The 25,192-nt window shown below is 42.2% G+C and overlaps 1 protein-coding gene across 1 annotated transcript in view; it reads right to left on the reverse strand.

The window, feature by feature from the left end:
* Nucleotides 1-25,192, reverse strand: part of dip2ba (disco-interacting protein 2 homolog Ba) — a 183,655-nt gene that overhangs the window by 2,945 nt on the left and 155,518 nt on the right. Inside the window, exons 26-37 of the mRNA XM_060938440.1 lie at nt 24,123-24,246; nt 20,356-20,477; nt 20,158-20,269; nt 19,967-20,076; nt 13,545-13,675; nt 13,179-13,347; nt 12,900-13,070; nt 9,249-9,310; nt 9,104-9,161; nt 8,934-9,008; nt 8,567-8,741; nt 3,142-3,265 (exon numbers count right to left, since the gene is read on the reverse strand). Coding sequence (XP_060794423.1) covers nt 3,142-3,265; nt 8,567-8,741; nt 8,934-9,008; nt 9,104-9,161; nt 9,249-9,310; nt 12,900-13,070; nt 13,179-13,347; nt 13,545-13,675; nt 19,967-20,076; nt 20,158-20,269; nt 20,356-20,477; nt 24,123-24,246 — 1,433 coding nt within the window. The remainder of the gene's footprint in view (nt 1-3,141; nt 3,266-8,566; nt 8,742-8,933; nt 9,009-9,103; nt 9,162-9,248; nt 9,311-12,899; nt 13,071-13,178; nt 13,348-13,544; nt 13,676-19,966; nt 20,077-20,157; nt 20,270-20,355; nt 20,478-24,122; nt 24,247-25,192) is intronic.

A 25,192-nucleotide genomic window follows, 5' to 3' on the forward strand; every position in this document is an offset into this window, starting at 1 on the left:
TCTAACAATTCCAGATTTTCATCCCAGTGCTTGCAGACATTATGACAAGGTTGAAACTTTGAGTTAGATTTTTGTGACATCGGTGTGAAAAAAATATTGTTGAATAAATAAAGGCCCTATATGCAATGTTTTGTGTTTTCCTTATAGAAAAAATGCTGTAGTTTCAGAATATAACACCTAAAAAGCTGTATGATCAGCCCTTACTTGACTTTTTGCATGATTTTTACTAAAGTAGGCGAAAATGACCTATTTTTGGTGATAAAATATTTTGAACATCCACATTAATCCTGTTGCAGTTTGCAAAATAGTGATAAACTTGCTATCTATTAACCTTAGAATAAGAGTTTATGTTGTGTTCTTTTAAATAAGTATCAGTTTCAGTGGCTGCAGCAAGTAATGAGGTCATACCAGCCAGTTTCATCAACGAACGTCATGTGACAAAATTTTTTGGAATTTTGAGCTTCTGGGTAAGGATTTGGCTTTTCATTCTTCCTGTTGAGTTTATATAATGATAAACCTGCATGTATTATACATCAATCTCTTTGTAATTTTGTTGGGAATAAGACAGTACCCAATACATAAGTTAATTCTAACACCAGATAAGTAAAATTAGTACTTTTACTGACCCTACCCCTATCAATTTTCAGTTCGTGAAAAAAATACACACTGTTGTAAAAAAAAAAAAAAACTTCCATTCATTCAATTTTGAATGTCGAGTTACCAAAATTTAATCAATTATACCCAATTATATGGACTACAACCAGTTTACATTATTTTGGTCTAAAATCTTTTCTGAAATGAGATCAAGTTTTTTTTTACGACAAAATTTCACACCCGTTTTTACCAATTTTTCAAGTATTGTCATGACCATTGAATGATGAAGTCAATCGACCCAATCAACTATTAAAGATCTTGCGTAAATGTCATTTTCAGATTCCTGAGAAAATTTGACCCTATACTGATATATTTTCAGTCCATATATCACACATTGATTTTTTACCCTAAATGTCACTAAAATCTAACTCAGTCCTCGAACCTTGTCTTATACAAAATACAGTATCAAGTTAGTGTAAAGTGTACATGCGAGTCAAATGAAATGAAAAGGGTTTACAGGGTCAGACAGCAAACCAGCAGTGTTTAATATGAACACAAACTATCGATTTGACTCAAAGACAAAAAACAACAAAAAGCGATAAATGGAAACTCAATAGTATTTAAAGGGGTCACGGAATCCATTTGTTCAGTGTTTTTAAACTGTGGTGTGATGACTAAAATAGAAGGTATGTGACCGACTGGGGTTAAAAAAAATTTGCCCAGATGCCCTTTTACATGCCCATTTAGAACCCAATGATTTGACTCTCAAACAACAAGCTGTATGGCCTTTTTTGGTGGGCTCATAAATATGCTGATGAGCTCTGCTCTGATTGGCTGGTTTTCAGTACAACAGTTCACACAGGTACTGCAACAGCCAAAGCTGCAAAATATATACGTTATTTACCAGCTGGGAGTTCCGTATGGTGAAATACCGTGACCGAGGTCTTGAAAGTACTGAGCGAGGCCCTCTGGGCCGAGGTCAGTATTCAAGTCCGAGGTCACGGTATTTCACCATATGGACCGACCTTAAGCTGGTAAATAATATATTTATTTTTCTTTACCAAATTCTAACAGAAAACGAGAGCGCCCGAAAGGGAAAACTGAGCTGAGCCGCCATTTTGAATCCTCATTCACGGCTGTAATGCAAATTGCTTCCTCCTCGGTATACAAGTGCACTTCAATGGCAGGAAAAAAAAACAAAAAACAAAAAAAAAAAAACTACATTTTGCTGCCTATGTAGTCCCCTATTTATACAAATAGGCGTCATTTAGGATTCAGCCATGTTTTTGCTCGGTGTTAGCAAGTTAGAGGTTTTTAGCTTTCTCCTGAAATGTTTTCTTTTATTTCTTCTTCCTCAGGGTAGTAAAACTCGCTTTCGCTGTGAACACTGTCGTTATCACTATCCATGATGTAAAATTAATGCTATTCTCCTGAGAAATGCTGGCAAAAAATAAGATTTTTGATAAAAATCTTATAAATCAATCTTATAAAAAAACTAAATGTTGACAAAAATTGCTACTAGGCTGTTTGTTGTTGTGAACAAGCGAGTCGCCAGAGGTCTGTAACTGGGGTCTGTACTGTAGGATACGGACCCGCTCGCCAGCCAATCAGAGCGCAGGTTTTGATAGAAACCGGACCACGAAAAAAAAAATTAAGTTATTCCACAAAATCGAGTCGGACATGAGCAGACAGCAGACGAGATGGAGTGGAATAACTTTTATTCTATCCATAAACCACTGGATTTTGCAAAAACAGAGCATTTTTATTTTTTGCAAATGCGATAAATAAAAACTTTACACAAAACGTCCAACAAAATCATTTCTGCTCAAAATGTAAACAAACCAGCGAAATGAGAGGAGCAATTTGTGAAAAATGCTCAAATAATAATAATTCTTGAGAAATAATTAAAATAAAAATGCGTTCTTGCCATCAAATACTTGCATTTTTTCATATTGCGTTTCTTTTTTTTTTGGGGGGGGGAATATGTTCTTACCATCAAATACTTTTATTCCATATTTCATTGCTTTCTTTTTGTATTTTTTGAGGTTTTGTTTTCGAGTAAAGCTTTTATTTCATCCTCGGTTGGTTCAGCAACATGCTCCGCCATTTTGTTTTCCTCTACTCATGGTAAATGAGCTGATATCCTAGTAGTAGAGTAGCCAATCAATCCATCAGCGCACATGACTGCTCATATCCAGTGAATGTGGATAGAATAATTTCTGATACGTCACAAAGTAGTGATTTACTGTAAATCTGATTCACCATAAAGTCAGTCTCAAAGCAATTTGAACTTTTGTGAACAAACTCATGCTCACGAAGGAAATTTCCGTAGTCCAAATGTTATTAGAAAAAAAAAAACCTAATATGTTAATAATATGAATCTGGCAACCCATACTTATTACTATTCCATGCACGTTTTTTATATTTAGAAATTTTTTTGAATATTTATTCCCATTGTTTGAAGCTGTTTTGAATATGTTAACAACGTAAAGATTTCAAAAACATTTGACAGGTAGTGTATGACCCCGAGACGCCCTGCACTCTGACCTCTCTGCAATGCTGCGATGTGCCCGTGATATTGAGGTCTCAATGTCAATGGGGTGATAGCGCAGTCCGCGCAGCTCCAGCGTCTCATCCAGTGAGCCGACCACAAACAGTGCATCATGGCGATCTAAAGAACAAGAAAGAATTTTACAATATTCATTTATTATAATGTATAATAAATATAATCATGTCATTTACTATACAGCCATAATCAAATCAAAGTCCTTCCCACGCCATGTGGCGCATAGGGCGGCGCCGATCTCCGTTTCCGTAGTCCTCGGCCTCTCGCCTATTACATAGCTAGGGTTATAGTGGAGGGCGGGTCCTCTGGTAACCGCAAGAGTTTGACTCCCCACTCGCATCTGTATTGCAACGTGCCTTGCCAGACGGCAGTAGGTACCATTTTTATGATGGTCTTTGGTATGACCCGACCGTGAGTAGAACTCACGATCTCCCGATCGAGAGGCGGACACGCTAACCATTAAGCCAACTCGCGGTCCACTATACACTACCGTTCAAAAGTTTGGGGTCACACAGACAATTTTGTGTTTTCCATGAAAAGTCACACTTTTATTTACCACCATAAGTTATGAATGAATGAAGTTGTAAAATGAATAGAAAATATAATCAAGACATTTTTCTGGCCATTTTGAGCTTTTAATCGACCCCACAAATGTGATGCTCCAGAAACTCAATCTGCTCAAAGGAAGGTCAGTTTTATAGCTTCTCTAAAGAGCTCAACTGTTTTCAGCTGTGCTAACATGATTGTACAAGGGTTTTCTAATCATCCATTAGCCTTCTGAGGCAATGAGCAAACACATTGTACCATTAGAACACTGGAGTGAGAGTTGCTGGAAATGGGCCTCTATACGCCTATGGAGATATTGCACCAAAAACCAGAGATTTGCAGCTAGAATAGTCATTTACCACATTAGCAATGTATAGAGTGGATTTCTGATTAGTTTAAAGTGATCTTCATTGAAAAGACATGGGTGTTAGCAGACAGAAGTCATTTTGACTGAAAAAAAAAAAACAAAACAAAACAAACAAAAAAAAACTTACTGAAGCCGGAGGCTGAGGGTGCGCAGCAGCCGAACGAGCCGGCAAGGCGCGAAGCAGCGCCTTGGGCTTATAGCCCAAGGTGCGCGGAGCGCGGGGAGGGTGCGGGAGGGGGTATCCCCCTCCCGCAAGGGGGGTCTGGGGGATCACCCCCAGAAAATTTTTGAAAATACAGTGCTCTGAGGTGCTTTCTGAGCCCATTTTGCAAGGTTATAAATGAAAAATAACAGTGAGTATTCAAGACACAATATGGTCTATATATACAAAATAATTTTAATGGTTGGACCACAATTTTAAATTCAAATACAGGTAAATATCACACTAGATAATAGCTAGCTATTGTACCACACAACAGCCTACATCAGGCCTATTCAAATGGCGGCCCGCGGGCCACATGCGGCCCACACGCGACCCAGATGCGGCCCGGACGCGGCTGACGTGATGCGTCACTAATTCCGTATAGGCCAATACCACGAGTCTCCAAAACTTAGTACATGCATTTTCATTACCTGATAAAAATAAATAGATAATATTGTAATAATTATTGTGCACGTTTGTTATTTCCCAGCTACTGTTAACTCAGTATGTTCAAATGGAAACAACAAATAGCCTACATAGTGATGGTAGCAAATCAACTTTCTTCTTTACTATTTGCAGAAGAAATATTTCAAATATTCATAGAACACTATTTTAAGACTGTTCAGCAATGTTTAACTAGTTTATCAAATGCTGGAAATTTTCTTTTTACATGTGTGAAGACCACGAAATGTAGGTAAACCATTGCCACATACTAGATCACCTTTTCCATTACTACATACAGTAAAAGAATTATTCCAAAATTCATAGAACACTATTTTCAGTTTTATCAAATGCTGAAAACAATTTTTTTACATGTGTATACCACTAAACGTTTAGTGGTATACACATGTAAAAAAATTGTTTTCAGCATTTGATAAAACTGAAAATAGTGTTCTATGAATTTTGGAATAATTCTTTTACTGTATGTAGTAATGGAAAAGGTGATCTAGTATGTGGCAATGGTTTACCTACATTTCGTGGTCTTCACACATGTAAAAAGAAAATTTCCAGCATTTGATAAACTAGTTAAACATTGCTGAACAGTCTTAAAATAGTGTTCTATGAATATTTGAAATATTTCTTCTGCAAATAGTAAAGAAGAAAGTTGATTTGCTACCATCACTATGTAGGCTGTTGTGTGGTACAATAGCTAGCTATTATCTAGTGTGATATTTACCTGTATTTGAATTTAAAATTGTGGTCCAACCATTAAAATTATTTTGTATATATAGACCATATTATGTCTTGAATACTCACTGTTATTTTTCATTTATAACCTTGCAAAATGGGCTCAGAAAGCACCTCAGAGCACTGTATTTTCAAAAATTTTCTGGGGGTGATCCCCCAGACCCCCCTTGCGGGAGGGGGATACTCCCTCCCGCACCCTCCCCATGCTCCACGCACCTTGGGCTATAAGCCCAAGGTGCTGCTTCGCGCCTTGCCGGCGTTGCCGGCTCGTTCGGCTGCTGCGCACCCTCAGCCTCCGGCTTCAGTAAGTTTTTTCAGTCAAAATGACTTCTGTCTGCTAACACCCATGGTTTCTTAATTTCTGCTTTAGATGCGCCGATTTCCAGAAAATTTGGCATTATAACTGTCAGACTTCAATCGTTGTTTGTTTGCTACAATGTTGATAGTTTGCCAAGAATGGCCTAAGATACAGCTCGGTAATATTCGGATTTCAGCGACAGTGCACAACATGCGAACACACCCGAGATGGAGCTTTACGGCATACTAATCATGAAAAACTACTACGGAAAGCTTATAGTGCCAAACCAAAAAAACGTTTATATACTGGTGGGTAATTTGAAAGCTAAAAAAAAAAAAACCCAGAATATTGGCATTTTAGTTTTGACGGAAATCCGTATTTCCGTCCAGGTACTAACACCCATGTTGAAAAGAACAGTGCTTTTCTTTCAAAAATAAGGACATTTCAAAGTGACCCCAAACTTTTGAACGGTAGTGTACATCTATAGCAGTGGTCACCAACCTTTTTATGCCCGAGATCCCTCACCTCTGCCTAGATGGCAAGCAAGATCTACCCCTTGAAGCGTTGACAGAAAAAGAAATCCAGACTAGACTGTTTCAAGTTGAGGCTTTTTATTTGGCCTAATTTTAACTGAATAAGATTTAAGACCCTGGTCCAACTTTTTAATTTCTTGTGAGAGCTGACGAAATGACTTAATTTCAGTACAACATACAATGGAAATTAACTATACACAAAAAATATATAGGCCTATATCTGTAGTGAGCAGAATGAATGAACCACCAACGACTCAGATTGTTATTAATATCAACTAATATTGTAATGAGAAAGCTGAACTGTTAACGTCAGTTGCAGTCTTGTTTGTATTGTAACACTAAATTAATTAATTTCACAGCAACATAAAATGGAAATTGTCAACTGAAATTACAACACAACGGTGATGATATATCACAAATTGTAACTTAAGTGACAAAATGAAAACTTCAATTCAACATGAACTGATTTTCTTTAACCATACATACACAATAAAGACAAATATGAACTTGCAGTGATGCTACTACCAATGACTGCTGTCATGCTACAGAGGTTACAGTTCATCACGCAACTCAAGTTAATGTGATGGCTGTGACTGAACACGGTCAGTGAGTGCCTTATAGTTAGGTTCATATCACGTACCATATTACGGCAGGAACAAGCAGTAGGAACATCCATGACCTTATGCTTAAAGCTCGACAAAGGAAAAACTTGACAGCAAGCTAATTAGCATTTGTTAGTGGCTACAGTCAGTACTCGGCACGTTAAAAGTGGGTCAGCGTTGTAACGACATAATGTTACTGTACAAGCAATGCTTATTTAACGGTAACAAACTTAAGCCCTACATGTTGAAATTCCTCTCTTATTCATTCGCTAATTTATCACACAGTCTTACCTCAGTCAACTTCTTCCCTCCTTCTGTGAAAATTCAACGTCTCAGATGCGGACACAAGTGGGCGGGGGATGCGTCTGATTAAGTCTCCTGATTGGCTGGTGATAGATTGGTGGGCGGGGGATGCGTTTGATTAAGTCTCCTGATTGGCTGGTGATAGATTGGTGGGTGGGGGATGCGTTTGATTAAGTCTCCTGATTGGCTGGTCATTATAGCGAGACGGAGCGGTTCATGCCAGGCTCGAGTCCGATCCATCACTCCGCGGAAACACTTCAAGAGCTACAGTAACACTGACAGCCAGGTTATATCCTCACGGTTTTACAGGCAATATCATGCTTCCTTTTGTAAAGGGGCGGCAGAAATTAAACGGGGGCGGGAATCACAGAAAGGGGGGCGGCCCGCACCTCTAAAACCCCTTGTGGAGAACCCTGAACTGTATTGCGAGGCTATCACCATGGTGACGACGCTCAGAGACGTAAAGGCCTCTGCATGCTCTTGCGACAAGGCTTTCGCAGATAGCTTTTCGCAGACAGTTGTAATTTATTGTTGAGCGGGGGAATAGGCGTGCGCGATGTTATTCACCGGCACAACGCAAGGGGGCGCGAAGTCACTAGGAGTAGTTGGTGGGTGTGGTTAGTGGAGTGTTTATCCTCCGGTTACTTATAATGACTAGAACTGGAGTCGTATAGATGTACGTACTTCCTCACTTCCTCAATCAACCGCTCTTCGTGCTGCTCCATCTTCGCTCGTGTTTTTAAAAATGCCGGTCGTGAAAACAAAAACCGGGAAAGTAGGGAAGCGGAAGTGCGTGTACAGCGGGTAGAGTGGACCAATCAGAGCCCTCTTGTCTGCGGCGCTGTCTGCGAGGCTTCTGCGGCGGTCACAATTTTTGGGAGGTGCGCGCAGAGCGTCTGCGAAGGTGGGGGGGCTACGCAGACGCTGTCTGCGACACCGTCTGCGAGGACTGGGTTGTCAGCATAAATTGGCCTTCAGACGCAAGCAGCAGGAGTTAAAAAAAAAAGAACCCTGCGACACAGAGGGGGAAAGCTGTAGTGGGCCTATCGGAAGACATGTAATATGAACGCCAATCAGATATACCGCAGTGTATTTCTGTATAATCTTCCAATTTCTTTCCTCATCCCCCAAGATCGACTGGGAAAGCCTCCGAGATCGACCAGTCGATCGCGATCGACGGGTTGGTGACCTCTGATCTATAGCATACAGATTTCCACAGCTACGTCATCGAGACAACAGATTTCAACTCAAACGTTGCCTAATGTACTCAACATAGCAACTCTAAACTTTTAAAACGTCATGCCGTGTCCCTCAGGTATAATAGAGTATACAGGAAAGCCAGTGCGCGCTCATCGTCAGAGTCTGACCTCCGGTAGCATCCAGTAGCTCGGTTCTCCTGATGAAGCCCAGATATCCGGTCCTGGCCCACAGTGTCTGAGTTTCACCAAAGCTCAAGTGAGTGTTGAAGTGATCAGCCTGCAGGTTCTCCTCTCCATAGATGGTGTAGTAGCCACTGGCATTGTGAGGGCTGTTCACCCAGATCTGTCATAGAACAATGGAAAAAAAAAAAGCCAATTCTTGTTCATTGTTGTTTTTATGACAGTTATGATTACACTACTGCTGAAACACTTGTTCTATTTTCTTTAACATTTTAGCAAGACGACAGACTATTGATCAATAGACAGACAGATCCCTCTCTCTCTCTCTCTCTCTCTCTCACACGTGACCCGTTACCTCGCCCAGATGTGAATCTCCAAGTGGTCCCCTTGTTTCTGGGTTCACAATAATGACTCGCACTCCTGGAAGTATCTGAGTGCAAACACAACACAAACTTATATTTCATTCTGGTTTATTCACACACTCGTACACACAGCAGTGAACAGACAGGAAGCAAATATGCTTACAGTCCCTGACTCCATGAGGGGCAGACTCTGAGGAGCTCCCCTCTCCACCAGTCTCACCCTGCAACACACAAGCACACGGTTCATTACGCACGTCCCTGGTGAGATTAGAGATTGACATCACTCGGCTGAAGCAGATCATCCTTACCGGTCGTGGCGGAGGGATTTCATGTCTACATAAACAGTGGAAGGATCTGGACCAGCCGTTCCCTATTCAAAATAACAAACAAATTATCTCAAATCATACACTCAATATTTACAATAATCTCATTTAATACATCAATAATCTCAATATACAGCAGTGCTGGAGTCGAGTCACTAAACCTCGAATCCGAGTCCAGTCTCGAGTCCCCAGTGTTCAAGTCCGAATCATCTCATCTCATTATCTGTAGCCGCTTTATCCTGTTCTACAGGGTCGCAGGCAAGCTGGAGCCTATCCCAGCTGACTACGGGTGAAAGGCGGGGTACACCCTGGACAAGTCGCCAGGTCATCACAGGGCTGACACAGACACAGACAACCATTCACACTCGCACCTACGGTCAATTTAGAGCCACCAGTTAACCTAACCTGCACATCTTTGGACTGTGGAGGAAACCCACGCGGACACGGGGAGAACATGCAAACTCCGCACAGAAAGGCCCTCGCCGGCCACGGGGCTCGAACCCGGACCTTCTTGCTGTGAGGCGACAGTGCTAACCACTACACCACCGTGCCGCCAAGTCCGAATCATTTTTTTAAAAAAATGTTGAGTCGAGTCCGAGAACAAGACTCCAACTGCACCATTTGACAGCGGCTATTTCAGCACCATGAACATGACGTATGAACAGGTGAATATGCTTCTCTTTATCAGGGAGTGTGCAGGATTTTGTCAGAGATCTTTTCTCCGTGCTCTCACAGAAGGCTGTCGCATTTCTCTGCCTCTCCTCTCCCTTATCTTCCCTGCTTTGCTCCTCTTGTCTCATCTGTCTATGCTTTTGAGAGACTCCACACTGCTCTCCAAACTAAAAAAATCATGGAATTGATAAACTGGTCTCTTGACGCAATTGACACAATTTTCTCGATGAGAAGCCTGGGTTCGGGGGAACCGGCCTGTCCTGCCAGAACGTTCGCAGCTGGCTACACGATGGACGCGTGGGAGAAGTGGCGGGTCGTGTGCCTGGCGGTTCTTTCTGTGGAGGACATTGAAGACATCTACCTATTCGGAACCATAATTACAGGTCTTTTGCTGATTGGATTAGGCATTGCCCTGGTTTATTGAGGAAATCAGAAAACGGTGACAGCTGTCCAAAGCCCCATAAAGCTGCCCGACATGATTGAAGCGGTGGGCAGAGCTGTCGGCACTCAGACTGTGGCTATTCAGAACTTGAACCGCAACATGGAAAACATCATGGAGAAGCTTTTGGCTTTGCAAAGGAAATGGATCGATTCGGAGACCAGAATGGACAAACACAGTAGTCATGTAAAAGAATGCGTCTACTCGCCCCAAGACCAAACAATCCCAATCTTATCTGCTTTCGGCTCCCTCAGACAGCACTGGCCTCAGCCAAGGCCGTTGCTGGAACAACTACTCCCCCGAAGATCACCGCAGTGAGATGCTCTTGCATTCCTTCCCCCACTTCCCACGGTCGCTGCTTTTACCCCCAGTGTGACAAGCGGGGTGCGCGACCAGCACCGTCATGGCTGCAGGAACGGACGGCTGCTTGCTCGCGCTGGGTTACCTCTACCTCTACCCCTCCCCTGATCGCCCCCCACCCACCCCCCTCAAGTCCCGAGTTTTCATGTTGTAAAGTGTACTTGTGTTATTTTGTGCTTATGTGCTGAGGTGTTTTTTAATGTTCCCACACTGTACTCCTCACAGGAGCATAGTGTGGGGGCTGCTTTTTTTCTCCTCCCCTGTCCTCATGTTACTCTGTATTTTTTTTCATCCCCGTCTTCCTGTCCTGTCTACTCCCTCTCTGTCAATTGTATGTATGTGTATATATAAGGACGGGTTGATGGTCAATTTCGCTGGTACTCGTGACTAGTGACAAATGGTTCATTCATTCATTCATTCAGACGGTTGGGAGATGGATGCAAGTGCAGAAGGTGCGTTTATTAATACAAAGTCAAGACGGTAAACAATCCAGAACGGCAGGCAAAATCGTAAAATGGTGAAACAGGCGATAGGCCAAGTGAGGGAAAAACAGGCCATCACAGACTCGGCAGAACCCAAGACAAGAAACAGGAAATAAGTCTCGGTAATGTGTCAGCAACGCAAGTCAATACTTCGCAAAGTAAGTTTGTTTTCACAGTCTTTATACAGGCGTGCTGATTGCGCTTTAATCCTGTGCAGGTACGAGTCGTTTACGGCCTGAGCGCGAAAGTCCATTTGGCGCGGGCACTGTCCGGAGCCTATCTGATGCACGCGCCAAGGTGTGTAGGTGTGACACTCTTACACGAAATTAGGACAAAAATTAATGTAGATATAAATATCTTATGCCAAATTAGTATGGCATTTTACAAAAAATAAATTAAAAAAAACAACCCAGAGTCCTCATCTTCAATTTACAAGTCCGAGTCATCAGTGCTCAAGTCCAAGTCAAGTCACGAGTCCTTAAAGTGCATATTCTGGACCAATTTCTTTTTATATGAAAGTATATCCCTTTACACACTCATCCAGAAGGGTAATTTTGCACAAGGCCATCTGTCTACAGCAGAAAAAAATAAAATAAAACGCGTCTGGAAAAATTCCAAGGGAGTCTGGAGCCAGATTCGTGACGTCACCTGCGGAAGCGCCAGCAGGCTGCGCGAGCTTTGTACGGTTTCAGTGCACAGCCTGTGTAGACCAAGCGCTCCCATTTCTCTCTCATTGTCTGTTCTTTTGGGAAACGATGAGTACTAATCCCATCATGATTGGCGTTGCTACACCCTCCTATGATACATCTGTTAACAATTTTCGTAATTACTCGATAACGTTGAAGAAATTTGCAGAAAACCACCAGGTTGTTTTCTCATAAACAAACCAGCGCTGACGTAGGATTCAGAGGGAGGCGTCCCGCACGCGACGTCACGAAAATCAATGTTTCCCGGGAAATCCAAATGCCAAGTTTTTTCAGAGGTGGACCAATTCCCCTCAAATGGCTTGATTTCAACTGAATTTTTCTGGTATTGCGCAAGGTACAAAAAATTGCAGAGAATGCAGAATGTTACAGATATTTGACCAAAGTTTAATATAAAATAGGAGAATTACATTGATCTTGAGGGCGGCACGGTGGTGTAGTGGTTAGCGCTGTCGCCTCACAGCAAGAAGGTCCTGGGTTCGAGCCCCGGGGCCGGCAAGGGCCTTTCCGTGTGGAGTTTGCATGTTCTCCCCGTGTCCGCGTGGGTTTCCTCCGGGTGCTCCGGTTTCCCCCACAGTCCAAAGACATGCAGGTTAGGTTAACTGGTGACTCTAAATTGACCGTAGGTGTGAGTGTGAATGGTTGTCTGTGTCTATGTGTCAGCCCTGTGATGACCTGGCGACTTGTCCAGGGTGTACCCCGCCTTTCGCCCGTAGTCAGCTGGGATAGGCTCCAGCTTGCCTGCGACCCTGTAGAAGGATAAAGCGGCTAGAGATAATGAGATGAGACATTGATCTTGCTCCTGAATTTACCCGTGATATGCACTTTAAAATTAGGGCACGAGTCAGACTCGAGTACTACAAGCCTAGAATACAGTACTATCTTCAACGTTTATCTCAACAGCTGAGGGACAACATGTATAATATTTAAAATGGGTGGTTTGTGGGTAAAATTTGTAATACTAAGACTCCGTTGATACCTGCAGGGCGATGGCCAGGTTGACTCTGGAACCGAATGCGGTGCTGACTGCGCGTGGTGAAAGACCCAAGTCTTTGAAGAGCTTGGAGAAGGACTGTGAAAGTGCCAGCCGAGGCCTTTCCTCTGCCACCACAACACAGCTCCTCACACATGACAGATTCACACCCCGCGTCTGCAACCCAACACACACACACACGGGAATGGCACACTCCAAAGCTCAAGAGAGACAATCACGCTGCTGAATAAGTGTGACCGAGAGTGTGAGAGAGTTTGCGTTCACCTTCAAAAGCTCGGTCTGCGTGCCCAGGCTCTTGGTGCAGAGCTCCATGACGGAATAGGAGCAGAAGGTGTCTCTGATCTTATACTGACTGAGTGTGCTCAGCCACAGAGGGGGAGAGCCCTCCAGCTCCATCGGGGGAATGAGGATGGACTGATGACCTGAATACACACTGTAGCCATGCATACAGAGGAGGACGTGATGTGAAAGGTGAAAATGTACAAGTTAACGAGGTCAAGGTTTGGGTTCGGTGTAGGCAGATCATTATTGAGCCACATTAATCCATCAATCAATAGAAGCACCTCACAAAGACAGCAAAGCCAATATGAAGATGTGTACAGGTTTCTAAAATTAGTGGTTGTGTCTTACCTCGAGAGGCACCAGAGGACAAAGCCAAGGCCGCAGTACGGGTCGAGGCAGATGGCCACCTGTCTGGAGGAATAGAGCTCACACTGGAGCTTAATGGAGCGACACAGAGCACTCACTGCAGCATGAGAGATCTGGAGGAGAGAAACAAAAACACAAACATAATTAATCTTAGTGTCAAAGTACTCCTCTCTTATTTGTATTTGTATCACTGTATAGTTTGGAGTCATCATGGAAGCACATATTCACCAATTATCTGACCAGCAGGCCTTACAAGGGTGCTTCAAAAAGTTCTCGGCCTCATCCAGAAACAAGGGACGTACACAGTGGTGCTTGAAAGTTTGTGAAGTGTTTAGAATTTTCTATATTTCTGCATAAATATGACCTAAAACAACAACATATTTTCACACAAGTCCTAAAAGTAGATAACGAGAACCCAGTTAAACAAATGAGACAAAAAAACATGATACTTGGTAATTTATTTTTTGAGGAAAAGGATCCAATATTACATATCTGTGAGTGGCAAAAGTATGTGAACCTCTAGGATTGAAGATGAAATTAGAGTCAGGTGTTTTCAATCAATGGGATGACAATCAGGTGCGAGTGGGCACCCTGTTTTATTTAAAGAACAGGGATCTATCAAAGTCTGATCTTCACAACACGTTTGTCGAAGTGTATCATGGCACAAAAAAGGAGATTTCTGAGGACCTCAGAAAAAACGTTGTTGATGCTCATCAGGCTGGAAAAGGTTACAAAACCATCTCTAAAGAGTTTGGACTCCACCAATCCACAGTCAGACAGATTGTGTACAAATGGAGGAAATTCAAGACCATTGTTACCCTCCCCAGGAGTGGTCAACCAACAAAGATCACTCCAAGAGCAAGGCATGTAATAGTTGGCGAGGTCACAAAGGACCCCAAGGTAACTTCTAAGCAACTGAAGGCCTCTCTCACATTGACTAATGTTAATGTTCATGAGTCCACCATCAGGAGAACACTGAACAACAATGGTGTGCATGGCAGGGTTGCAAGGAGAAAGCCACTGCTCTCCAAAAAGAACATTGCTGCTCGTCTGCAGTTTGCTAAAGATCACATGGACAAGCCAAAAGGCTATTGGAAAAATGTTTTGTGGACGGATGAGACCAAAATAGAACTTTTTGGTTTAAATGAGAAGCGTTATGTTTGGAGAAAGGAAAACACTGCATTCCAGCATAAGAACCTTATCCCATCTGTGAAACATGGTGGTGGTAGTATCATGGTTTGGGCCTGTTTTGCTGCATCTGGGCCAGGACGGCTTGCCATCATTGATGGAACAATGAATTCTGAATTATACCAGCGAATTCTAAAGGAAAATGTCAGGACATCTGTCCAGGAACTGAATCTCAAGAGAAGGTGAGTCATGCAGCAAGACAACGACCCTAAGCACACAAGTTGTTCTACCAAAGAATGGTTAAAGAAGAATAAAAGTTCATGTTTTGGAATGGCCAAGTCAAAGTCCTGACCTTAATCCAATGGAAATGTTGTGGAAGGACCTGAAGCGAGCAGTTCATGTGAGGAAACCCACCAACATCCCAGAGTTGAAGCTGTTCTGTACGGAGGAACGGGCTAAAATTCCTCCAAGCCGGTGTGCAGGACTGATCAACAGAAACGTTTAGTTGCAGTTATTGCTGCACAAGGTGGTCACACCAGATACTGAAAGCAAAGGTTCACATACTTTTGCCCCTCACAGATATGTAATATTGGATCATTTTCCTCAATAAATAAATGAACAAGTATAATATTTTTGTCTCATTTTTAACTGGGTTCTCTTTATCTACTTTTAGGACTTGTGTGAAAATCTGATGTTTTGGGTCACATTTATGCAGAAATATAGAAAATTCTAAAGGGTTCACAAACTTTCAAGCACAACTGTAATTCCCATTTTGGGGAATAACTGTATACTATAAAGCCTCAATGACTGTGCACAAAAACGCACCTGAAATAAGCAATTGAAGAAAAAAAAAAAAGGAGAGGAAAGAAAGCTTTGAGCTAGGGTACTATCGCTCCAGGACGATGTGCCCGTCCACACAGCACACGTGGCAGGGGGCAGAAGCAGCCAAATGTGGCTTTGAACTGCTGCCCAATGCACCTTCCTCACCCGAACTGGCACTGTCTGACTTCCCAAACTGAAATCCCACTCGCGTGGCCACCATTTTCAGAGTGATGATGATGTCATCCCTGCTGTTGAGGAGGATCTGGAGGCTCAAGATGTGACGTCCTTCCCTGAAGGAACAGTGAAGCTGGACCAAGTGCATGAAAGTTAAAGGAGACCACGTTGAAAAATAATGCAAGAAGAAGAATCTTTCTCCTGTGACGTTTTCTGGTTGAAGCCGAGAACTTTTTGAAGTACCACCCGTGTAGTACGTGCGGCAAGAGAACTGTACGTCCAAGAAGACTGCAAGCAGTGAAACGTGCAGAAGTTGTTGTTCTCAGATAATAACGCTATTATGGCGTGTATTAGGGAAGGGAATGAGAAGTACAGGAGCCTGGTTAACAGCAGAGAGGTTGACACAATGAGCAGGAAGCTACTTCTACCCCGGTGTGGAAAACGTTGCTTTCGGAGGTCCTTTCTCCCTGCAGTCAGGGATCAGACTGTCGAGAACGCCGTGTGTGAAAATCCCAGGAGATCACCAGTTTATGAAATGGTACCAATAGCCATGCGATGGTTAAAGTCACCGAGACGACATTCCCCCTCCTCCCATTCTGATGTTTGATGTGAATATTAACTGAAGCTCTTGACCTGTGTCTGTGTTGCACGATTGCGATGGTGTCCAGGGGTTCCTAATAAAGTAGACGGTGAGTGTATATTACGGTATAAATGTCATGTTCCTGCACAGTTTTAGAAAAATAAAACACAATAATATTGAATGAGATTTTAGTATTCTTCAGTTTCCTGTCAACCAAATACCAACAAACTGAACTTCACTTCCGTTTGTTATTTAAATTTTTTTTTTTTTGAATATGCTGAACAGGTACAGAAGGCGATAAAATTGTCCCACTGAAGTGTCATTTTTCTGTTTAGCAAACCACTCCAACACTGAATGAACACTGCTTCATCATTCGTGTGTGGGAATATAATGATAAACAGCAGGTTTTATTTTTATAATGTTGTGATAGTTGCCAATAACTCATCCTCCGCACACACTGCAAGGAAAAAAAAAAAGTCTACACAGAGAACAGGACAGTGATTTATTTTTTTCGCGGTGCGGGTTCCATCAAATCGTGCGCTCCGATTGGCTGGCGAGCGGGTCCGTATCCTACAATACAAACCCCAGTTATGGACCTCTGGCAACTCACTCGTTCACAACAAACATAGTAGAATTTTTTGTCAACATAAATCTTATTAAAAAAATATATAAATTTATAAGATTATCAAAAATGTTATAAATTTTTGCCAGCATTTCTCAGGAGAATAGCATTAATTTTACAGCATGGATAGTGATAACGAGTCTTCATAGCAAAAACGAGTTTTACTACCCTGAGGAAGAAGAAATAAAAGAAAACATTTCAGGAGAAAGCTAAAAACCTGTAACTGTTGCTAACGCCAAGCAAAAACATGGCTGAATCCTGAATGACTCAATTTTGTATAAATAGGGGACTACATAGGCGGCAAAATGTAGTTTTTTCCTGCCATGGAAGTGCACTTGTATACCGAGGAGGAAGCCATTTGCATTACAGCCGTGAATGAGGATTCAAAATGGCAGCTCGGCTCGGTTTTCCCTTTCAGGCGCTCTCGTTTTCTGTTAGAATTTGGCAAAGAAAAAAAAAATATTATTTACCAGCTTAAGGTCGGTCCGTATGGTGAAATACCGTGACCTCGGCCTTGAATACTGACCTCGGCCCAGAGGGCCTCGCTCAGTACTTTCAAGACCTCGGTCACGGTATTTCACCATACGGACCTCCCAGCTGGTAAATAACACACACACATACATACTATGCGCACACACACACACACATTTTATTTATTTATATATATATATATATATATATATATATATATATATATATATATATATATATATATATATATATATATATATACACACACACACACACACTATATATATATATAAAAACAAACAATCATTCATTCTCCATTTTTCTCATGATGGCCTTCAGTGTTTTGCTCGATTATCTCATGTTCTCTATGGATCAGGCTTGTAGTAGTCGAGTCCAGGACTCATGTGCTAAGTTTAAGGACTCATGACTTGACTTGGACTCGTACATTAACTGCATTCAGACTTGTAAATTGGACACCAGGACTTGGATTTTTTCTTTATTTTTTGCAACATGCCATAATACTTTGGCCTAAGATATTCATATTTATATCTACATTCATTTTTGTACTAATTTTGTGCATATTCACCCATTCATACGTCATGTCCAGGGACAAACGGCACTAAAATGCCTGGAGAGAACGCCCCAGGATTGTCCGCTTTGCTTATACAGACTTCTCATGCAGTGGGAAAAAATGCACTGCAATGTGTTCCATATGTAGAAGAACTATCGAGGAGACGACGGGGACGACCTCGAACTTCAATCATTTGGCAAGACTCCACCCAGAGAAGGAAGTGACACACTATGTTCATTGCTCTGTTGATCGCGTGGCTTGCTGAGCGATGAACTAGCTAGTGTTAACCCTCTCTCATGTTATTTGCCCTGTTGATAGTGGGCGGGGCTTGCTGAGCGATGAACAAGCTTTTTATCTGCAGCCTGTTAACTAAAATGGGGCAGTCAAGCAGGAACGTTAGTCCAACAGTAGCAGAGACGCTTTCACATAAAGGCAGCAACAGTGGACTCAACTCAGACTTGAACACCGGGGACTCAAGACTGGACTCAGATTTGAGGTTTAGTGATTCGACTACAAACGCTGCTATGGATGATGTGCAATACATCATTTATTCACATTCAAGTGTTCCATATGAGGATAAAAATCCGGACAAAAATCCAAACCTTAAAGGGATAGTTCGGGATTTTTGACATGAATCTGTATGGCATCCCCATCAATAGTGTCGTGCAAACACACTGACTTACCCCTGACAGCATCCTGTGAGTCCAGTTCTTGTCCAGTTTTGGTCCAGACGAAAGTAGTCCGGCAAGTTTGTTGGGGTCACGAAAGTAAAGCGTTTTTCGTCTCAAAACAGTATGTGTTCAAAAGAGTGATATATTTGCATCACAAAACCGTTGCCAAATAAAAAGTCAGACCTCGAAATCGCTTGGCACTATTTTCTCTCCCTTCTTATCACTGCGCGCTGCCGCCAGGTGACAGCGAAACGCAGACCCACTAAGCTGGTGGGAGACCAAGGCTGCACTCTATCCACGGCTTACACACGTGATGGCACGGAGGATGTGTATAGTGGCAGCATCTGTCCCCCCAGAGAGGATCTTTTCAAAAGCAGGACAGATTATAACTGAGAGGAGAAATAGAATCAGAATTAACTAGTTAATTGCAGCAATTAAAGGAATAGGTAGGAAAAGGAAGGCGCAAAGACACCGTGCAGCGCCTGAAAATGGGTTTTCAGGCGCTGCGCACCCGTTTTCAGGCGCTGCGCGGTGTCTTTGCGCCTGCAGCGGTGCTTTGCCTGTGCTGTGGCTGAAAATAGTTCCAGATATAAATTGGTCTAGTAAATCCCTTCGTGTTAATTTGCATTGATATCTGTACTCGATGTGACTGTACAAGTCATGAGAAATAATTATAAAAAATCTTGAGTTATTTAATTCACTTTTGTAACGACAATGCTAGCTGGACATGCCGGATTACAGCGATTACGCTAAGCTAAAGCTAACCGGGGCGTTTCCAGATCAGGACAATGGCTGGGTCGGCTACAAAACGCTTTGGCTCACTCATCCAACTCTAGGGACTGCAGGGACTGACTCAATTTCTTCTGGGGGTGGCGTATTCCTTTAAATCAAAAATAAAATCTCAGGAGCCGAAAGAGCCGGCTCCTTATAGTAAGAAGAGCCAAAAGAGCCGGCTCCCGAAAAAGAGCCGAAATTCCCATCACTAGTAAACAATGAATGAAACAGCCGTGGCTGTCACCTGGCGGCAGCGCGCAGTGATACCGAGGGAGAGAAAATAGTGCCAAGCGATTTCGAGGTCTGACTTTTTATTTGGCAACGGTTTTGTGATGCAAATATATCACTCTTTTGAACACGTACTGTTTTGAGACGAAAAACGCTTTACTTTCGTGACCCCAACAAACTTGCCGGACTACTTTCGTCTGGACCAAAACTGGACAAGAACTGGACTCACAGGATGCTGTCAGGGGTAAGTCAGTGTGTTTGCACGACACTATTGATGGGGATGCCATACAGATTCATGTCAAAAATCCCGAACTATCCTTTTAAGAAAAATAACAACCGGCATGAAAGAGAGAACTGATTTACCTTCACGCCTGTCAACATGCCAGTGGTGGACACACTGAAGTCCAGATAGGCCAACATCTCAGGTGTCGGAGGCTTATAGATGTTCGGGGGCCGCTTCCTCGGAAGATCATCTACATATGCAGGGAGAACAGGCGTGTGTACGTGTGATCAGATCCTGGAACATCTCCATTAAGAATGAGTTACTCAATTACCTGTGTCTATGATAACGGGCCACGTCTTCACGTTCACGCTGGCTGCAGCTTCTTTCGATCGTAAAGTCTTCATGAGAGCCTGAGTGGTCAGGATGCAGGCTGCTTTGCTCACCTACAGAGAACACGTGTGTTATTTTACTCGCACGTCTTAACGTCAGTGACGTTGGGATCTGTGCGAGTGTCGCGTGTATAACTCACGTCGATGATCATGCGCACTGTGGGAAGCGTAGCCGCTAGGTTCTGAGGGTGAGGAGGTCGGACCGTTACTGGTATACAGCCGGTGTACAGACAGCCGTAGAAAGCGGCAATAAGGTCGATACCTGGAGAGAAGAGGAAGAGAAAGATGGCAGTCACACAGCATAATCATTACATAACGTAATGTCCAAAAGGTCTGCGCCAACCAGGAGAAGATTTCAGTTTTTAGGGATCAAAATTTAACAGAAAAATTCACTCAGCTGATCCCATCATTAAAACATAACAGGATTACATTTGTGAAATTATGAAACCTTAACGCATGACAGTACAGATGGCGTGACTAAAATTGCACAACCTGAATTTAAATATGATTAGTATAAATACACAGGTGATAAGAAATCACACGCGCCGATTGGTCGAAAGATTCAGACCATTTCTCGATCACGGGTCCGTCTCAGAAACTGGTCTCTCATTTGGGACGTTATGATTAGAAAAATTATTTTTTAACTTTATTTTTTTTTTTTGCATTTACCCAACACTCAATGTTTCTTTTGTCATGTTTAATAAGAATAAAGATAGCATCTTGCTTTATCTGGCCTCCACTGTGGAAAGTTTTTTGATTACAATTCAAATGCTTTTGTAAAATTGATTTACATATAAAATAACTACATCATGAAGAATTAAAGGAACAGTCCACCGTACTTCCATAATGAAATATGCTCTTATCTGAATTGAGACGAGCTGCTCCGTACCTGTCCGAGCTTTGCGCGACCTCCCAGTCAGTCAGACGCAGTCAGACGTGCCGTCACTCCTGTTAGCAATGTAGCTAGGCTCGGCATGGCCAATGGTATTTTTTGGGGCTGTAGTTAGATGCGACCAAACTCTTCCGCGTTTTTCCTGTTTACATAGGTTTATATGACCAGTGATATGAAACAAGTTCAGTTACACAAATTGAAACGTAGCGATTTTCTATGCTATGGAAAGTCCGCACTATAATGACAGGCGTACGAACACCTTCTGCACGCTTCGGCAGCGCATTGATATCTGAGCTCCGTATCAATGCGCTGCCGAAGCGCGCAGAAGGTGTTCGTACGCCTGTCATTATAGTGTGGACTTTCCATAGCATAGAAAATCGCTACATTTCAATTTTTTTTAACTGAACTTGTTTCATATCACTGGTCATATAAACAGGAAAAACGCGGAAGAGTTTGGTCGCATCTAACTACAGCCCCAAAAAATACCATTGGCCATACTGAGCCTAGCTACATTGCTAACAGGAGTGACAGCGCGTCTGACTGACTGGGAGGTCGCGCAAAGCTCGGAGAGGTACGGAGCAGCTCGTCTCAATTCAGATAAGAGCATATTTCATTATGGAAGTACAGTGGACTGTTCCTTTAAAGCCCCCTCCTTCACAGATGAGTGAAAATATTGAATACATTTCCTCTTTTTGATTGCTTGGGTTAAAATTGCCAAGTTATGATGACTGAATTGATTATTCACTTAAATATGAATAATATGATACGTTTCGGGTATTTGATATGGCGAAATAGGACACAATGGAAAAATCAAGAACGCACCGGTAAGATGAGAATAACGGCGGTGGTAAAAGAACAGCGACTGTACCGGCTGAAGGTCACACGGGTCTCTGCTGCGGCGTGTGAGCAACGGGACATCACTACCGCACCAGATGGAGCGCGAGCGGGGCAAAATGACTGGCCGTAGATTCTATCAAAAGTTCGATCTAAATTGACCATGGTTGCAAAACATTGGCCAAAAATATGCAAACACTACAAAATATGAAAGTAAGATGAAAAAGAAACATTCTACTGCCTTATACTGCAAGACAAACAAAATAAAACTGTCAAAACTCACCTTTTCAGTGATAACATCCGAACAGATCACCCGCGTAACAGAAAGACCACAAATAGAAGCACGATCAACTTCTAACTGTTGGAGTGGAAAATTCCATTCTACACATGCAAACTGTTAATGCGTGTCCTTCCCCGCACACAAATAACACGCTACGGTAAAAAATAGACCACAACTCATTTTATAGCTCAGAAATTCATACAAGACCAACCAGCTATCATCGTAACATATTCTGTAAGAAACATATTCTATACCTAACTTTCAGTTTTTGTTTTAAAAAACAAAATCACAGATTTATAACAATTTTTATATGGCGCAGTGATTTTAAGTTCCTACTTTTGGTGAGGTAGTGACCTCGACCCTGAGGCTTTCCGTTTAGATCAAAACACACGATCGTATTGGTTTTGGGTTTGCGGAAAACGGAGTTACGACGGTGATCAAACATTTTGCCTGATGTTTTATTACGGTTATGATTATTCTGTGAGCGCAGCAATCCTTAGGTGTATAAAATTACAACTTAAAATACAATTAGTGATAACTGTAGACTTTTCAGTGGACTCGAACCTTTTTAAGGGAATGCGATGTCGTCAACCATTTATCATGTCCCAGATCAAGCCGCCATTTTTCCAGAAATTTGCAGAATTTTTGCCAAATTCTGAATATTCACATCCAAGATTTAGTTTTCATCTGTATTATTTATTTCATCATTTTATTTCAACTTAAAACCAACATCACCATTCAAAACCGTATAGTTTACTGACTGAGTATATTTAGTGGGCTACCCCCACAGTACCCGGTTTCTGAGACAGACCCTAATCACCTTGAGCGATTCGGCAAAATGGCGGCCAATCGCTTTGCCACTCCAAGTGAGGAAGAAATCACACATTTAAGTGACAAGTCTGCGCCACGCCCTTATTATATTTGCATGGCGCTTCTGAAGACTGAAATAAATGATTTTTTTTATACAATTTTTTTTTTCAATAAATCACCTGTGTATTCATACTAAAACAATTATCCACCTCAGACTCCATGAACCAGTGAATAATAACCTTGACTTCGTCTCGCTTATTATAGAACAGCTATTCCACGAAATCGAGTCGTACATGAGCTGATCGCTGACGAGTCACGTCACGCTGAGTTGCCTATAAGCCATGTACGACAAGACTGAGCGGAACAGCTTATTATATCCACCTTCACTGGATTTTGAGAAACGGAGCATTTTTATTTTTAGCAAATTCAATAAATAAAAACTTGATACAAAACGTCCGACAAAATCATTTCCGCTTAGAATGTAAGCAAACTGACGAAATGACAGGAGCAATTTGTGAAATGCGCTATAATAATAATAATAATAATAATAATAATAATAATTCTGGGGGGGGGAAATACGTTCTTGCCGTCAAATACTTTTATACTCCGTATTTTGTTGCCCTTTTTTTTTCTCGAATTTTTATTTCATCCTCGGTTGGTTCAGCAACACGCTCCGCCATTTTTTGTCTCTCTCTACTCACGGTATATTAGCTGATATCCAAGTAGTAGAGTAGCCAATCAGAGTGCGCGACTGCTCATATCCAGTGAATGGGGACAGAATAAACATGGATATTCACCTCGCCTTCGGTGATTAACTTAAATATTTTTATCCTGTGAATCTGAGACAGATCTCGAACCTTCTCCGCACATTCCTTCTAGAGTGATGTGGGGCATAAATTAGTTGTTCGTACTAATTTTGCATGAATGCCAATACAATTTCCCTGATGCACAGGAATGAGTAGTTTGTGTGAGAAAGATAATGCAACAAATCTGTCCAAGTTTAAATTCCTAAAGAAAACAGCGAGTCCTTGAAGACTCTCCGGGAGTCTGAGACTGAGGTCAGGTCTAATCTTCAGGGAGGAACACAGTACCAGGAGGGTAGAGCAGCACCACGTTGTCTCCGGTGTTAATGCCTCCTCTCTCCAGCAACGCTGCTGTAATCTTCTCAGCACGTTTGTGAAGCTGTGAGCACGTTGCTGTGCTCACTGCTACCCCCTGTAGGACACGATGGCAAACAGCATGGTATGGTAAATGTGTGATTCATTAGAACCCAAGAGAGTTTAAAGGAGAACTGAAGGCAAATTTATCATCAAAATTCTGTTTCTCTCATTTTATTAAATATCGGAATGCATTTCTGACAGCTGTTTTGTCGCTGCTATAGCAAGTTCTGAGTGTTTGAAATATGCTCTGGAATATATCAGTCCATATGTCAAAGATTCGTTGAGACCTGTGCGAGACATCGTAGGACGGAAATTAAACGTACAGCAGAGATCAAAGTCACCAGCATTGTCAAAAGATGCGTGTACCTTCCTTTGAATGCTGACGTAATCAAGCCGCAAGTTTTCCGTGTCCAAAATCGCTCCCTACGCACTATATAGGGCACTATATATAGTTTGGACGCCATTTTGTAGTGCTGTCCGAAACCTTGGTGAGGATTATGTGGGAAATATGGTCAGTATAATATGTATTTATGACAAAAATACATGCATGTATTAATTATTTTGAAAATCCACCAGCCGTCTGATCCGGCACGTTTTAATTGTGCAACAGTAATGACGAAAACACCAGTGCGACAGACTCGTCCTTATCCTGTCGTCTTTCCAACTCTTCTCAACGCCACGTTGGTTCAAAGTCGTATGGAATAATCTCCATCACTGATGAAGCTGACAAATCTTGAAATTAATCTAAATTGGAATGATATGGCGATCTGGCTGCTGTGTAAACAGTTTTCAAAATGGCGGCGCTGACACTTCACATTTGACGTCTCGCACGAGTCTCGTAAAGATCGCGCGGATAAGCGACGCCTGCCGTGGACCAAACGAACTACATTCGACGTGGCTAAAAACCGAAAAGGCCGATAAAGTTTAATATAATATGCCAATACGAGTCACGATATAAGGTTAATAAAACCGAAAACATCACTGAATAACACGTTAATTAA

This window comes from Neoarius graeffei, chromosome 13 (genome assembly GCF_027579695.1).
Source record: "Neoarius graeffei isolate fNeoGra1 chromosome 13, fNeoGra1.pri, whole genome shotgun sequence".
Taxonomy (NCBI): domain Eukaryota; kingdom Metazoa; phylum Chordata; class Actinopteri; order Siluriformes; family Ariidae; genus Neoarius; species Neoarius graeffei.